General features: G+C 36.6%; 1 protein-coding gene across 1 annotated transcript in view; it reads right to left on the bottom strand.

Moving 5' to 3' along the window:
* CPNE8 (copine 8) overlaps window positions 1-17,492 on the bottom strand; it is a 108,284-nt gene that overhangs the window by 35,943 nt on the left and 54,849 nt on the right. The window contains exons 9-11 of the mRNA XM_086473898.1: window positions 16,753-16,857; window positions 10,480-10,521; window positions 3,958-4,033 (exon numbers count right to left, since the gene is read on the bottom strand). Of these exons, the coding sequence (XP_086330024.1) occupies window positions 3,958-4,033; window positions 10,480-10,521; window positions 16,753-16,857 (223 nt within the window). The remainder of the gene's footprint in view (window positions 1-3,957; window positions 4,034-10,479; window positions 10,522-16,752; window positions 16,858-17,492) is intronic.

Below are 17,492 nucleotides of genomic sequence, written 5' to 3' on the forward strand. Positions count from 1 at the left end.
TGGAACTCATGGTACAAATACAGAAGCTGACCTAAATCCTTCAAAAAGCATACCTAAAACACAGAAGAAGGTCCTAAGTATTAATTCTGAGGGACTAAGAGGTCTTGAAATTAAACTGTCTACCAGGATAACCATGACTAATTAGCTGGATTTGTCTTACATCTGAATCACCCTCAGGAGAAGCAGAACTGAGAGAAGTTCCAATCATGGGATTAAGACTGCATCAATGAAGACCTTGCAGACAGGCTGGTCAGGAGTTTCACCAACCTGGACACATATGCGAGTCTAAATTCACGAACAGGCTCTCCTACCACAATGGGAGGGAATAGAACTGCACTCCTCAAGACACCTAGTCATGGAACCCCATCTGAATCCACAAGTCAGTAGGTGGCATCACATAGCAGAACTGCCTGTATTACCTGCAGTATAATTTGAAGGTAAATTAGATGATAATTTGAAAGAGATTGTCATACTAACAAGACTATGCTAAAGGGAGATTTGGTGGAAAAAGTTATTCTTGTTTTTTGGATGGCACCTAAGACCATTGGTGATGCTAGTGAGCCTTAGATATTACTTTCCCCGGGGGAAGTTGGGGAGGGAGAGATAAGATCAAAATATTAGCTTCTGGTAACACTGGAGATCAAGGACAGAGTCACTAAAGAAATGCCAAGAAAAATATCACACACAGGTAGAAGCTGGGAAGGAGCTCCACAATATGAGAAAGGAAAAATACTTTCAGGGACTTCCAAAACAACATGGAAAAAAAATTAAGTGTCTTATTTTTCCTCCAGTTCCTATACTTGGTCTGCATTATACAAGACAAGGGCTGAAACTGCTGATGCAGGAAGAGGACCTCTTTTATGCTACCAGAACTTCTAGAGAGTGGGACGGTTCAGTGTATCATAAAGTTTTCCAAGAGACGGTTGCTTTTAACTAGAATAATCCTGCTGATAATCAGACCTAGGAATGGGCATTTGTATTGTGGTGTGATGAGAACAATCTACTGCATGAGGATAAGAGTCAAGGTCTAACTCAAAAGAGCAAGGCTCTAAGAACCAAGGCAAAATAAAGGCAACTTCTAGTAGGATGCACTGTCACCTTTCCCATCTTTCCCTTAGGCACTTTGGCAGATGGTGTATTTTCCTGGGTTATGTTCATTACTCAACTGATACAAACATATTCTAAGCTCATTAGAGAGGAGACTATAGCCTCTTCAATGTGAAAGAAAGGAAAACACAACTAAACTTAAAACTGGACTATTCCTGTATTTAATGCTATTTATAAATTCTGAAAGGGACAAAAGATCTCATATTTTATATCAGTTTATTTTTATAAATGATCTGTCAAAGAGTCATCAGACAGATATACTGTCTGGAAATCATAAAACAAAATGCACACCAAAGAAGTCTACCTATAAAACACAGTTCTTTGGGTTCATGACTCTGTGATCTGAAGCACTGAATATGAAGTTCATACTCAGACTATTCTAAGGTTCCTCTATTCCCAGTATATAAACACCTTAGAACAATAAATACAGCAGAGGGTACCTTGCCTAAACAGCAGTTATCTTGTGCTGTATGAATGCTCGTTATCCAGAAACCAAAGAGCAAAAACGAGAACAGAATTCATTCAGAAATACAACAAAATAGTGAAGTTAAAAATAAAACACAAAAGGCTCTTTGCAAATCTCAATGAGGTTATGAAAGACCGACAGAGCAAAACCTACAGGTTCAACACTTCACCTTAAAGAAACTGAAAGTATCTGGCACAATCCACACACTTGGTCTGCATGAGCATGCGTGAGATGGAGGGTGCTAAAAAGCTTTAAGACAAATGGCTGGACATGTGCACACGTATATGAAAATGCAATAGCAGGTATTTTCACACAGGGGAATATACTGGTGACTGGAACACACACATTATTTCCATGGGAAAATTGCTACTCTTGAGCCCTTGCAGGGAGTATCTCTTTACGGTAACTGCTCTAATTACGCAGACCACCTGTTCCCAAACACCACCACCACATCAGTATCATGAGACAGCGGTGGGGTTTTGTGCAAATGCATCAAGAACGTCTATCATCAGAATGGGGAGTGAGACCCTTAGGTCTTGTTGTGTACCTAAGCACCAGGCTACTGCTGGGTGAAAAAGGAAAGGTAAAAGGAAACACAGGGCAATCACGCAACTAGACTTAGTTGTCTACTACCCGTATCACCTAAAGTAGAGGTAACACTTCCTGGCTTTCGTACACATAAAAAAAAAAAAAAAAAAAAAGGAGGTGGAACTTGAAACACTCCACATTGTTTTGCCATCAGAAAGAAACCAATTCCTTTTACAGGAATTCTGGAAGACAACTCCAAGTACATGATGCAATACAGTGCAGACACTTGACACAGACCTGGACAAGCCAGTATGTTTGCACAGCATAGTGTAGGACCTCTGGTCCTAAAAGGATGACAACCATGTTATATTGGCACTAGAACTGATCGTTAGACTAAGACAATCTAGGCAGAACTTACTAGCTCAGATGCGGCGTAATTCTAACTCACCTGTACTACTTCTAGCTGGGAACCATATTCACAGTATTTGAAGTTACAGTACTACATAATGTTACCTACTGAAGATAAAGCTGAAGCAATCTAAGTTATGCATAAAAAAAGGGGGGACTCAAAACTGAACATTAAATTTCTTGGATCTATAAAACAATAAGCCAGTTTAACACTACAGAATGTAATTTATTTCCTTAGGAAGAGTCTGTAAGTTGAGACTTCTTAGTGACAAAATACATTTTAAATCTGTTCCTCCTATTGCCTCTCCTTATTTAACACATTTTGAAATTTCATGACACATTTCTCATTGCAGACTGAGATTTTTCTGGGATACTAATTTAAAAATGACGTTTCAACGCTGGCGTCTTAATGCTTAGACTTCTTTATTTCAGTCAAGTTTTTGGGCCCAAATCTGGGATAATTTTTAAGGGGACCTTTCCAAAAAAGAAAAAAAGATGCCAAAAATAAGTCCCTTTATGACAAAGTCTGTGCATCTCAATTTTTGTTTGCACAAACTCACTGATTGCTTCTGAAAATAAACTACAGCATATTTTGAAGATTCAGTAAAGTCTGATCTCGGAAAAGAATAAATATACTTTTTTGCAAATCCCAATAATCTCAGACTAAATTAAGAAACAAATCTTAAACTAGGGATTTATCAGATCTGAAATAAACAAGTCTGCACAAATTTGTCCACAGGGCCCAGCGGAGAAAAGAGAAGAGAAAGAAGACTAGAAGGAAATGTGGATGTAGTCTGCATTCCCCTGCAACACATGATACGGTCTCACCACAGCTTAAAGTCATATGACAATATAAAACTCTGTAACTGAATCGACAACTGCCTTCAATCCCAGTAGCTGGCAGATGTATGAATCCTAAACTGGAAATGAGATGCAAATTTTTTTAAGCAAAGATGATAACTGACCACATGAAAAAACCACCAATAAGTAAGCCCCGCATAAAGATTCTAAATTCTGCACTTAAGATCAAAGGCATGTGACGCTACATCTACAGGAATCATCAGATGTCCTTGGGCAGGAGGAAATAGTATACAACACATGTACTGGTTGGCAAAAGGAGAAATGAACAACCAATTGTTCATACTAAAATGGGGATAACCCAGTATCTGCTCCAAGCCACATCATACCAATCCAGTTGCTTGAAGTGCTGCTCTTGCCCTATCACAGCCCAGTGTGCATACACACACACACACATACCTACCTGTCTTTAAATCTTTTTATGAAGCAATACTTTTAGATTCACTGTTCTTCATAAAAGAGAAATGTGAAATAATTCCAAAGTTTGATTCTGACAAGCACTGTGCAGATTTGACCAGTTTGCCATGAAAACATTGTAAGTGTTCTTCTCATTTATTTCCTGAAAGTGAGTAAATACCCACAATACTTACCTCATACACATTGAACTGAGATTGCCCTCTTGACAGCTCTCTGTAACTTGTTGTGAATTCTCCGATGAAATCATGGCTGTATAAAAAAAAAGTTTTCAAATCAAACACACAGCAGTTAGTAATTTAAACACATATTACATCTTTTTATGAAAGAGAAGCGCAGCCAATATGAACTGACACCCAAGAAAGAAGCAATGGCAAAAGATACAATTTCCTTACAAATCTTTATTTCTCCCTCTGTTTCTTCACTCTATTACTAACAAAAATTTAGAGATTAAAATCATTAGCTTAAATCTTTCTGATGGCTTCTGCTTAACTTAGCTGCACAACAAGGACTAGGTTGTAAATTAGTGATTTGACTCCAACGTAAGCTTACAGAATCTGAAAAAGCAGAGTGGGCTATCAAAGCCTATCACCATTTTCTCACTGGATGACCACTGGCACCACAGACTCTGAACTGTGTGTGAGACTATGGGAGAGAAAGGGAGGTATCAAGAGTGTGAAAGGAGTAACAAACCAGAAAAGACCAGTCCTACCAATTTGTGTAATGTGACATTGAGCAGTGCTATTAAGGGGAAGACCCAAAGCCTGTTTCAGCTGCTATGTCTTCCCACCTAGGAGGAGAAACACAATCCACTGAGGCTACTCAGCTTACGGTATTAGACACCATTGGAAATTAAATCTTAACATAACATTAAAGTGGTTATCAAGCTTTTCCTTTTAAATTCTGTTCCTGCTCCAAGAAGACGTTCAGCACTCCTGTGCTGTCACCCATGTTTTGAAAACTGCTTTGTCAACTCCTAACCAGGGGATGGCACACTGCCAAGGAGCCACAGTGAGCAGGGCGGCCAGAGGGAGTGTAGTGGATGAAGTATCACTGAGCAAGGTGGCTGGGGTCAGGGAGCTGGGGCACAGCAACCACAGGGCTGCCAGAAGTGACTGAACAGCAGGTTCATATCTCAGACAGGTACCTGGAATGGAAGTGACCACAGGGGTGAGTGCCTAACAGCTGGCCACACAACCCGTTCCCATTCTCCACCCTTCCCAGCTGAACTTTCCTCACTGCTGCTCCAACCCCCCTTCCCCCCTGCCCCATCTCCCTTGGTTTTCACAGCTGGTCCCTAACAAGGCGTATCTCCTCCACACTCTGCTTCCGCATCTGGTGAGCTATGAAACTAACTTTTTTACCTTCCCTCCAATGGTAAACTAGAATAGAAAGTCAAAGTTTTATGACTTAGTTGCTTGTAAAATTTGGTTTTAAGAAATATAGCACACTTTTAATTAAGGTATAAATATTAAAAGCAAATTTAAAGAAATCTGAACGTTGCAAGAAGAGAAAAAATTGAAACAATCCACAGCAACATGAAATTTCTTTCTTGATTTATTCATAATGAAATGAAACGAAAAAAACAACCCCCAAATATAAATCTCGCTTTCCGAAACCAGCACGAATTCACAAAATACATAAACCAAACAATTAAAGGGTCCAGTCATCATGCTAATGCACATGAAATGAACAGTGTCCTGTAAGAAGACAAAGAAATACTATATGGTGAAGATGTTCCTGATTACTCAGACTCAGAAGGGACCACCTGTCATGAAACACTCTCCTTCCAGTCTGGAGATCAGGAAATTTCAAGACAGACAAACTAAGACTTTTCTTAAAAAACTATTTTGGAGGTATTATCTCCTTTTATTAAATGCTTTCCAGATTGCAATGACTATTTAACAAAGGGAACAGAGGAAGCCACGCATACAGGCTATGGAACTTGAATTCTATACGGATTGCAGCACATAAGGTATATTCAACCTTGGGTAATCATGGCACTGGAGAAAAACGCACCTTGGTTAAAGAGGAACCTTTCTCTTTCCTAACAGTTCTTATCTTAAATTTTCAAGTCAGCTTGTACATTTCAAAGGCAGAAATTCAAACAATAGCTCAACGACTACCTACAAACATGCTGTGGCGAACAGAGAAAACAAGCAATTCCAGACAGGGCTGTCTCTGGGGAAAAAAAATCTGTACTGCTTCAAAATAGTTGTTTCTTTAATTCTAAGAGACACTGGAAAGCCTCTTTTCCTTGTGGCAATATACACAGACTGACAAGAACTGAGCTAGAAAAATGTAATTCCTCTGACTGATCACATTAAAAAGGTATGGGCACATATAACCAGTCTCAGAGTTCTCTGCACTTAAGAGATCATCAACCTGGATCTTAACACAGTATTCAGATGGATGTACGCCCCTCCACTAGGTTGGCTCTGAAAGATGAGTGCCTGTAGTACAACATTTGCCTTTGCCAGACCTATAACCCATGAAGAAAAACAAGGCACTGATCCCTCCCAATATTCATGGTCACAACGAAATGTATCTCCTTATTAGTCTCTGGATTGACAATCCGAAGAAGTTATTCTCTTTGCCTTCCTAACACCAAATATTCATAGACTTAAAGACTTTTATCCATGAGTGGCATATCAGAACACTGACTCAGAGACTCTTGGCACATAAAATAATCACTTGAGCCCCATCTCCCTAAATGTTCCACTTTTGGCACTATGCTTTGAAGTGCTGAAAATCACTTTCAGAATTGTACTAACTTAGATTTTTTTAATGATCTAAAGGAAAAGGAGGTAAGGACAATCATCACCAGAAATATGTCAATGAGTAAGGGGAAAAGTGCAATAATTTAAGTCATCTATCTAGCTGGAGAAGGAGGATGAAGATGGAGGACAAGAAATAAGTTGAGAGTGAGATTTACAATCTCTCCTGCAGTGTTTAGATTCTCAGATGTATGTTCTGGTGGCCCGAGGTTAGCACAATAATATTTACAGTTTTAAAATTCAAGAAAAAAACATTTCTTCTGCATAACAGATCATAAACGTCAAGACTGAAATGGCTTTTGCACCATGTATGCTAAGTAACAATTTCTCTGAAATTAGTGAGAAAGCCTTCAGAGAGAAATAATAACATCAGAGTACTATTGAAGTGCTGATGTGAAATTGCACATCATCTTATTTTTTCCTTCTGTAAGACCTGTCTGCAAGTACTTCACTGATAAGACACTCAATAAAAAAAAAGTCACTCTATTTCACACAAGTGGGCTTGTCCAAAGTAACAGAAAAAACTTTCTGACTTCTTATAGCATCAAATATTTTGGGGTTTGTCACAGCTCTTAGAAGCAATAAAAGGTATCAATTAGAACAAGTGGTTCACATTTTGACAATTTCTATGCAAAAACTGGTTTGAGACAAAGAAATGTTTAATAATTAATAATGTTACAAAAGTCCTGTACTACTTTTAGTCAAGAAATTTTAACTGATGTTTGAAAATAAATGAGAGCTAAGAACATACAATTACTTTTAACAATATCATTCATGAATGTGACAGTAGTAACCTCAACCCAAAGCACCCTGGTGCCATTTTCTCAAAGCACAGGTAACAAAGAATGGGGAAAAAGGAAAAAACCCCTCTAAGTCAAGATCAAGAAGTCAGAGTCAAGACAAGTCAAGACTCAGAAATCAAGAATATGCACAGTAATGTTGCTATACTGATTGCAGAATAACCTGCAATATTCAGTATAACTTGCTTTGCTATCTAGCAGGCTCTCTGATGATCTTTCAAAGGTTGTTCATGTCCAGTCTATACGTCTCTGGAGCAAACAGATTCAGTGTAGTGAGGTGATCAGTTAGTGTAACAACTGCTTATAAACAGAGTCAATCAGAAATGGAAATTAATATAAACTGAGTAACAGCAGCATTGTACAAAAAATTGACAGACTAATTCTTGAATGGGATTCACTTCAGATACATTTGGCAATGTCAAAGTTAAATTAGGCACTTAGATTCTTGCTACAATCACTAGTAAGTCATAGGCACCACCAACTGGCAATTTATTCCAGTTAGGATGGATTCAATCAGACCATTTACCCCTGTAAGCTACTGAAGTAGCTTAAGTGATTAGCTCAATCTAGTTGTCTGATTTTTACATTGTCTGAAGTTACATGAGATGAATGCTGTCTCATCTTTCTGAGGAATTTAACATGTAAGATGTCAGTGTTCCACCTGCTTCTAAATAAAATTAAAAAAAATAAAATAATCGTAGAAAGCAGAAGGCAAAACCCCCATACAATTAGAATAAAAAGTAATACATGTAAATAGAATCATAGAATCATAGAACGTATTGGGTTGGAAGGGACCTATAAAGGTCACCTAGTCCAACCCCCCCTACAATAAGCAGGGACAGCTCTAACTAGGTCAGGTTGCTGAGAGCCCCATCAAGCCTGACCTTGAATGTCTCCAGGGATGGGGCTTCCACTACCTCTCTGGGCAACCTGTTCGAGTGATCCACCACCCTCATATTAAAGAACTTTTTCCTAACATCCAAGCAAAATCTACCTTTTCTAGCTTAAAACTATCACCTCTCGTCCTATTGCTACAAACCCTTGTGACCAGTTCTTCCCCTGCCTTCTTATAGGCCCCTTTCAGGTATTGGAAGGCCGTTATAAGGTCCCCCCCGGAGCATTTTCTTCCTCAGGCTGAACAAACCCAGCTCTCAGCCTGTGTCTTCATAGGAGAGGTGCTCCAGCCCCCTGATCATTTCCATGGCCTCCTCTGGACTCGCTCCAACAGGTCCACATCTTTCTTGTGTTGGGGACTCCAGAGCTGGATGCAGTATTCCAGGTGGGGTCTCACCAGGGCAGAGCAAAGGGGCAGAATCATCTCCCTGGACCTGCTGGCCACACTTCTTTTGATGCAGCCCAGGACTCAATTGGCCTCCTGGGCTTTTGTTTATTAGATAGTAATTTTACAGATATTCAGAGTGGGATGTGAACAAAAGCAGGAAGAGTGTAGAGGCTAATGATTATACGAATCCCACGGTAAGTTGAAGATTTCACTCAGAATTGCAGCTACACAATATTATTTGTCAGATGTCTTAATTTTCTTTTTATTCATACCTCAGTTTCAGATTTTGGATTAAATGGGACAGCACATGGGGTTTGATACCTTAATAAAACATAATATTTATTTTTTATTAACTTGGCAATGTAATTTAATTTTTCATTGTTAAATTATTTTTAAAAATGTTGTAGTTTATACATGAAAGTAAATGTATTACATTTTGAAGGATTTGGCAAAACTAAGTGAGGAACAGAGGATGTTAATAGAAATTCATAATTACAGTGATGCAGTGATTTTTTGCTAATAAGGCGTTGTTAACTTAAATCCTTGAATTTTTAATTGCTAGAATATGCTATTTTGTCTCTCCAATGAAAATCTAATCAAGAAGGATGAATTTGCACTAGCAGGTAGTTATAAAGGGTAAACATGTGATAAGAATGCTTATAAATCAACAGGTTTCATGATGGAACCAAAAAGACAAAAGCATAAGCTGAGAAAGCTGAAACTGGTTTTGGACCTTGTCAGCAAAGAAATGAGTGGCAGCACAGGATAAATTTGCCTATTATGATTACAAGATCTGTTGGGCCACAGAAGCACAATATCATTAGCTACAAGATGCAAACTGTATTAGCAATATTAAAGCCCTTACTGTATAATAAATAATATACTCTTAAAAATACAAATGTAAGTGCATACCCATATATTTAAAATATAAATGAAGATTAATAAGAAATAATTAAGACAGACCAACTTGAAGATAAATAGAAATCAACATATTTTTATATTACATACAAGTTTTAGTACCATGGTTCATGAATACAGTTTCTAACCAAAGTATTAAGATACAAGCTCAAACATTTTTAAAAGAATGAGAGGTTATCTACCCAGTCCAATAAAAAATAATTCTATCTTTTTTGTCAAAATGAAGACAATTTGAAAGGCTAATTTCTTCAGAAAAAAGGTACATTCAGTACAGACAGCAAGCTTCAATAATAACCGATTGGCCCTCTTGAATTTAGCAACAGAAATTCGATGTCTATTCCACCATTCTCTTTCTAGCAATAGAGCTATTTAAAACCCTGGTCTTCAAACTCTCGAGTTTACAACAGCATTTTAATCAAGACAGGCATGGAAATGAACATCCAAACATCATCTGAAATTATGATAATGAATAGGTAGTTTTTACACTGAAATATCTAGGCAACCATGAAGTAGCAACTGCAGGCTCACCAGTTTTATCGTACTTGAAAAGCAATGGTTTATGAAGCAGTGCTTTAAGCGAAAGAAAGTAGACTACAAAATGGATTATGCCTCTCTTCATACATGTACATTAACTGATTACATAATGAGATTCACAAAACTGATTTTACAAATCACAAAGCATTCCATCTTGCTCGTTCCATGTATGAACACAGATACACATCATGTTTGAAACAGGCTAATACCTCAGCATTTACCACAACTGCAAAACAAAACAGAACTGTTAGCACAGTGAAACTTTTTTCCCGGTACCTGCACCTCTAAATATTGATAAATACCATTCTCTAGCCCTGTTCACATTTCAAAACATCCATAAATATGTGTACATAACCCTAAAGTTTAACAAGAGAATTAATGTCTTACCTTCCATCTCTATCCCAATCATAAACTTCTACTTTAATTGTCCTAAAAAACACAAAAAAAACAGAACCTTATTAAAATATATAGTAAAATGTACCAGGATTGCCTTTAATACTTGTATTTTAATAGCATACAGGTGCATCAATCACACCAAATCCAGAAGGCAGAATTTTCTAGTCATTTCTCATGGGGCAGAAAATAGCAAGTCACTCAGGTTACCCAACATATCTTCATAAATTAATAGTAAAATATAGTAAAATACAGTGGAAGCTAAGGAAACAACTAAACACATTGGAAGTGAAACCAATATATTTTTACTTGCTGATGCTCTGAATGTTCTGTGGTCTTTTTTATAAATGATTCTTTAAACCTTAAAGTATTATCGAAGTTTTTAAGAACATTAACAAACTGGAACTTATTGTGAAGGTTTCCCTGGTATATGCTATTATCTGGAAAAGGGATATCTACTGTGGGGTAATAACATCTTACAGAAAAAAGTAATATATCCATACTTGAGAAGAACTGTGCAGAGCTTGAGAGGACCTTTATAAAACAAAATTATTAAGCAGCAAAGTACAGATTAAAAGCAATGGTCGCAATGCAAAGTAAAGAACATCTAAAGCAGAAAGGAATTTTAGTCCATACATTTTGGGTCATAAATGAAAATACTCCAGAACACAATGAAACATCGATCTGGTAGACAGTATTAACCTCTTCCAAACGTTGTGCAGTGGTGAAAAATGAAAACTGTGTAAAATCCACCCAAGATCTTGTGAAGGAACGGTCTGTGGCTGCAGATGAAAGAATTTGTAGTTCTTTAAAGACTGTGCTTTTCCCCTCTTAAACTTCCCCCTAGCTCTCAACAGAGGAGGAAGAGGCTTGGCTAACTGACCAAAGAGGACAGAAAAGTGCAACATAATTTTTTTCCATAATTCCTGTAACGCCAACAGGATAGTTGTTCAGTTCTTTCATCACACTATGCTATATAACCATCAGATTACACAACATAACCATACCCCAGGCTTCCTAGAATGACATAGAATAAGCAGATTGTGGGGAATGAGGCGTGGAACACAACTGGGTACCAGTTTTTCCTGAACTGCCAGACTGACCTGGACATTGGGAATATTAACACTCTCTTAGTGAGTCAGGAGCTGGTGGGCAAGCTGGGTAATAAAATGTTCAAGTCTGCCAATACCCAAGTACTCTGTGCAAACACTTTCTCAAAATAACTAATTAGGATTTACCTCATTTAAGTCAGAATTGAAAGCCAAACTAGTACATTATTATACACAAAAAAAACCCCAACATGGATCTAAAATATTTTTTCACAGTACAAAACAATGAGTAATTGGCAAATTTTCAGAGAAGTGCCTCATGAAAAATGTTAAGTATATAATGGTTTCATACAGCTTCTTAAGTATCCCTCTGATGAACCTGCAACTGGCTACTGTGTGAATCAGGATACTGAGACAAGATACCACAACAGTTTAACTGCAAGTAGTATCCAATAAGCAAGCTCATCTACCTCCTATGCATTACTTCACATTTATGAGACTACACCTCTCATGAAGAAAGGCTGGGAGAGTTGGGGTTGTTCAGCCCAGAGAAGAGAAAGTTCCAGGAAGACCTTATTTCAAGATATAAAGAGACCGTATAAGAAAGATGGAGACAGACTTTTTAGCAGGGCTTGTACTTACAGGACAAAGGAGAAATGGTTTTAAACTGAAGGAGGGTAGACTTAGACCGGACATAACGAAGAAAGTTTTTACAATGAGGGTGGTGAGGCACTGGCACAGGCTGCCCAGAGAAGCTGTGGCTGCCCCCTCCCTGGCAGTGTTCAAGGACAGGCTGGATGGGGCTTGGAGCAACCTGGTCTAGTGGAAGGTGTCCCTGCCCATGGCAGGGGGGGTGGAACTAGTTGGTCTTTAAGGTCCCTTCCAATCCAAACCATTCTATGATTCTATACAGACATAAAAGCTGCAAATGGAAGATGAATGTGGAGATGAACTGTTTGCTTATGAGTGAAGCGAACCTCTGAGAACAGCTTTAACTACTCTTGCTTCAGGGATGTCTGGGACATAGATAAAATGTAGAAAATTTCTGATGTAAAGGATCAACCTTATTTCACACACTTACTTGAAGAGTGGATTTATTAAAATGCAAATACTATAGAGCATAATAGCATCAACATCATTAATGAAACATGAAACATATATCATGATGGAAATAATATATAATTTTATTTATCTCCTTTTACTACAGAAAGATTGTATATATAAGTAAATTCAACAATCAGTAATAACGAATCCTATCTGGCCACAAAATAAACTGAACATGTGATAGAAAAAAAATATGTCCAGACTTCCTATATTTTAAGCAATGACTTGCTTACTTTTATTCTTCAGAACCATTTCACATGAATCAAAGTCATCAGGTCTGTGATATTAATAGAGGGGACAGGAATCCAAACAATTACTTTGTAATTTGCTTCCACAGAAGCTGCTCCCCATTCTACCTATGAGATACAGTCTAATACATGTTGAATAATTTTCTTTATCTAGGAAGGGGCTCTTTGGGGATAAGGTTGATCAACAGCGGGTATTATGTACACCCACAAATTCATGCCTAGATGTTTTTTGTATTTTTTATGATATTCCAAAATAGGGAAAGAAGGAATTGCTTTGTCTGGATGCTTCTCTTTTCAACTCAAAATTAATGGCTCTGACTGCATCATTTGTTACATTTTATCCCTCTTGTGGAATTTCACTGTGGGGTTAAGTTACCTTAGAAGGAAAACTCATTAAAGTGAAAGTTGTTATGTGGAATGAAGTCAAGAACAGCTCCAAATCTACTTTATCCCACCAAGTATTTGACCTTGAAAGGAAAACCTATTTAATTTAGTAAAAAAGCAGTATCACAGAGGTGCGGTTTTTTTGCTAGAGAACCATTCTTTTACTTCCAGGTTTCAAAACCTGTTACTACTAAAACAGGACACGCTAGTAAGTTAAGATTTGCATAAGGTTTAGTGGAACTTAAGTTTTGAATTATTTTACAAATCTGTGTTCAAATAGCCAAATCATCTCGGTGAGAAAACCTGAATTCTTAAGATTATCAAGCAAATTCTCGAGAAGGATCTTCAGACATGCAACTTCAATATAAGCAATTCTTCTGTGAATAAAGCTCCTCTCTCCTGAAATTTATTTAATATTAAAAGGATTGACCACAGATCCGAGTTTTACGTATTTTGCATGGCATGCAAGATATTACAGGGCCTTTCAAATCTTCACATACTGATATTTTACCCTCTCTACACAGCTATTTTTATCTTAAAGGACACAGTTCTCTATGGGTTCTCTATCTTAATTCTAAAAAAAAATCTTTAATTTTAAAAAAATCAACAGAATAGAGGATGTTGGGGTTTCAGATATCTCTGTCTTAAAAATAACTGTGTGATATTTGAGAGCTCATATTAAGAGAAAGAAAGAGAACAAAAATATTAGAGACGCTAAGCACCACTTCAGTACTGAAAACCCATCCCTGTGATGGCTTAAAACATATCGTATGTTTATGTACTTTGACAAAAACAAATCCTGACCTTTTCACAACAAAAAAGTGGACAGAGCTCACTCAGGAGCATACACTAACTGAAGATTTACTCTCCCTAAAACCAGAATGAATGTTTACTGCAATATATTCTTACTAATGATATTATTCCCACCTTCACATCTATCACAGAACCCAGAGCACCAAAATTTGATCTGTGAAACTACCATTATCTGAAAAAGACTTTTGGGGTTTGTGTTTTTATGAGCTTGGGAATCTAATTCTTGCCTTTAAAAGAAAAGTTTTCAACTAAAAAAAACCCCACACTATGGATGCTTCTTCTGAACTATCAGCAGATACTAATTTGAATTAATCTGACAACTAATGAGTATTTCTTAATTTGAAACACGATTGTTGTAGGCAGGATTATGAAGTTCCATGGAACCTTTTATTCAAAAGGCATTCACTGAGCACATTATGTTGAAGGCATTCAAAGTAGAATCAATAATTTGAGACATGCTATTATACTTCTTAATTATCTTTTGGAATGCTGGAGTTTTTCAATATGACACTACCATAATATCTTTTTTAATTATTATGAAAACCTTTTTTTTAACATGATAAACAGTGCAGCATCAAGAGACTAGCTTCATTATGCACATGAACCCATATACAAGTTAAAAATTCTATTTGATTAGAATGCACTTATTATGAAATTGTTGTATTTATATTGAATCTAATTGAAAGAGTAACCAACACGGCTGACCATGACTGTACCAAGTACTTCACAAGGAGGGTGTTAGCAATGTAGGAGAACCTTTTTTCCTTCAGTTTGAAGGAACATGACATCAAATACTGGAACAGATCAAGCAAAGCAGCTAAGATCCAGTAGAAAAGACTAAAAATGGCCATTCCCTCAAAAACGGATTAAAAAATACCACTCTCCTAAGGAAAAAAAAAAAAAAAAAAAATCACAAGTCTATTAGCTTTGGCTTTTTAATAAGCAGCTCATAAAGACAGAGTTTTAAGTTTATTACTGTTAAAGCATTTTGCTTAGCTTAGTGAATGTAAGTGCTTCTTCCTCTCCTGCTTCTTCGTATGGACTACTGAGGTTCAGTCAGTCGATTCAAGAGTTGATTGCTTATCCCCTGGCAATAGCTAGTAAATCACAAGTTTAAGGAATGCCACCCCAGAAGACTAGGCTTTCACAGTAACCAAATAAAATAATTTTAGTGTACACATTTTACCAAATAATTAGCTTGACAAAGTAATGCAATAAATTTATGACATGGCAAAATAAGGTACTACAGTAACATAAAATGTACATGAATGGATGGTAATCACGTACATGGAAGCTGAAAATAAAAATAGAGGTAGAAAAGAAAAATAACTACTTTAATTCCAAATTAAAGATATTTCAAAGACACATTCATAGGAAAATTATCAATTTGAGCAAAGTCTTATTTAATTTCCCTACATGCAGCAACATGTTTCAACAAAGGATTTGGCTTCTGCTGATGGAAACATTATTTCATGATTAGAAGAATGCAATACCAAATTTCTTTTTATTTTAATCAATAAGATAAAATGCCTTAACTTATATAAGATAATAAGATATGATCATACCAATCTCAATAACATAAAACACATGTTTAGGAGGTTACAAAGCATTCAAATCAGATTTTTGACCTTTTGCCTTTGAAATAACCAGACAAGTACGTTTTGCATCTCTTGTATTTTTCACAGTCTGTATAAAGCTGAATTGAACCTTAGCACATCTATCTACTGTATTCAGCTCATGTATTATGCATATTTTTATTCTAGTCTTCATATATTTCCTTCACGATTTTAAACTAAATATTACACTACACACTGCTAAAAGTATTATGACCAATTGATAAAATTATACTTTCTCAGAATCTTACAAAAATAATTCCAGTACTCCAGATTTCAGGTAACAGAGTTAGATAAACTACCAGACATTTAAGTGGGTACTACTTAACACCACCAATATCTACATTCATTTCAATAATATGAATGGTGACAACAGAACAAGAAGTCATCACTGCGGAGTTAAATATTTTTCTTGTTGATATTGTTAGAAGTTAACATGTCCATTTTTTAGGAAGAGTAAAAATATGCATCGTTCCTCAACTTAACTAATTTGCTTGTTCTTATTGGTAAAATATTGGCTAAAACCATGGTATTTTTACCATGTTTTTCAAAGACGGATCCTTTTGCATTGGGATCACTTCAAACTTCAAATCTGAAGATGATGATTACCTTCTGCATTTCTTGTCTACTTGCCTATACATTTTAAAGGCTTTTATTTATCAGCATTCTCTGGCATTACAATGTTACCCAAGGAACACTGATCATAATTTTTCACTGAAACATTATTAAAAAATACTTGTGCACACTAGTAACAGTGGTCATTCTTCAAATTAGTCTTTTCTTTCTGTTTCTTAATCAAACCATAGACAGCAAAGAATTTTTTTCCAGAGATCACCACTATACTTCCTACAGATCTAGCATATTGGCTTTATTTTTCTAAATTCTTTAACGTGATGAATGGTTTTGAACACGTATTATCTTTTCATAATGCTGATAAAATAACCTAAATAACATCAGGAACTGAATTGCATAGAAAAATGCACGTACCTATAAAAGAACCTGAGTTAGGGAGGAAAAAAACCCATATATGCTAAGAAAGCTTAACCTACAGCTTACCGGTCATAGTCTCCATTGCACAGTGCTCTGACCGAAATCTTGAATGCCTGCCACACTGGATTTAAGGTATTTTTTATGACTTCTGTTTTGTGGCAGATGGTAAAACTGTAATAAAAAAAAAATATGTTTTGTATTTATTTACTTTTTCTTTTGTGTCATCAAACATGCAATCAAAAGAGCTGTAATCTGTATTCACTCATACAATGTCCATATAAAATTTAAGAAAAAAAGAAATGCAGTGAAATCAGAGAGAAGAGAGGACTGAAGTGGACAGATCTGTTTGAGAGATTATGGACTATGGTGCTGAACAACAGTAAACTTAAAATTTTTTTTACCAAAAACTTCGACAAGAATTACAACCATTCGGTCCATTATTTCAAGCAAGAGCAGTCTCCATAACACTTGTTTAAACAGGCCTTGTACAGCCAGGAATCAGACACATATCCAGAAAGAAAGTGGTCTGGTAAGGACTTGACTCTTGCTTAGCAATTAAGAAACTGAGCTGAGGGAACCACGGCTTTATGATTCTTGTTCCCCATTTCATGTCTATGATTTTTTAACTAGGGCTGCCTCAGGTAAAACACGTAAGTCTCTGTGAGATCCTATGATCACCCTCTCTGGTGAAATGCAATGAATTGTTTTAGGGCATTCTGCTTTCTCTAAATGACGCAAAATTAGAAGACTTCTTTTGAATCCTCACCTTGTGGACTGAATTGTTCAAAAGAAAACAGGAGGCAAGG

The sequence above is a fragment of the Leptosomus discolor genome, chromosome 1, assembly GCF_034619465.1.
Source record: "Leptosomus discolor isolate bLepDis1 chromosome 1, bLepDis1.hap2, whole genome shotgun sequence".
In the NCBI taxonomy this organism is placed as follows: Eukaryota; Metazoa; Chordata; class Aves; order Leptosomiformes; family Leptosomidae; genus Leptosomus; species Leptosomus discolor.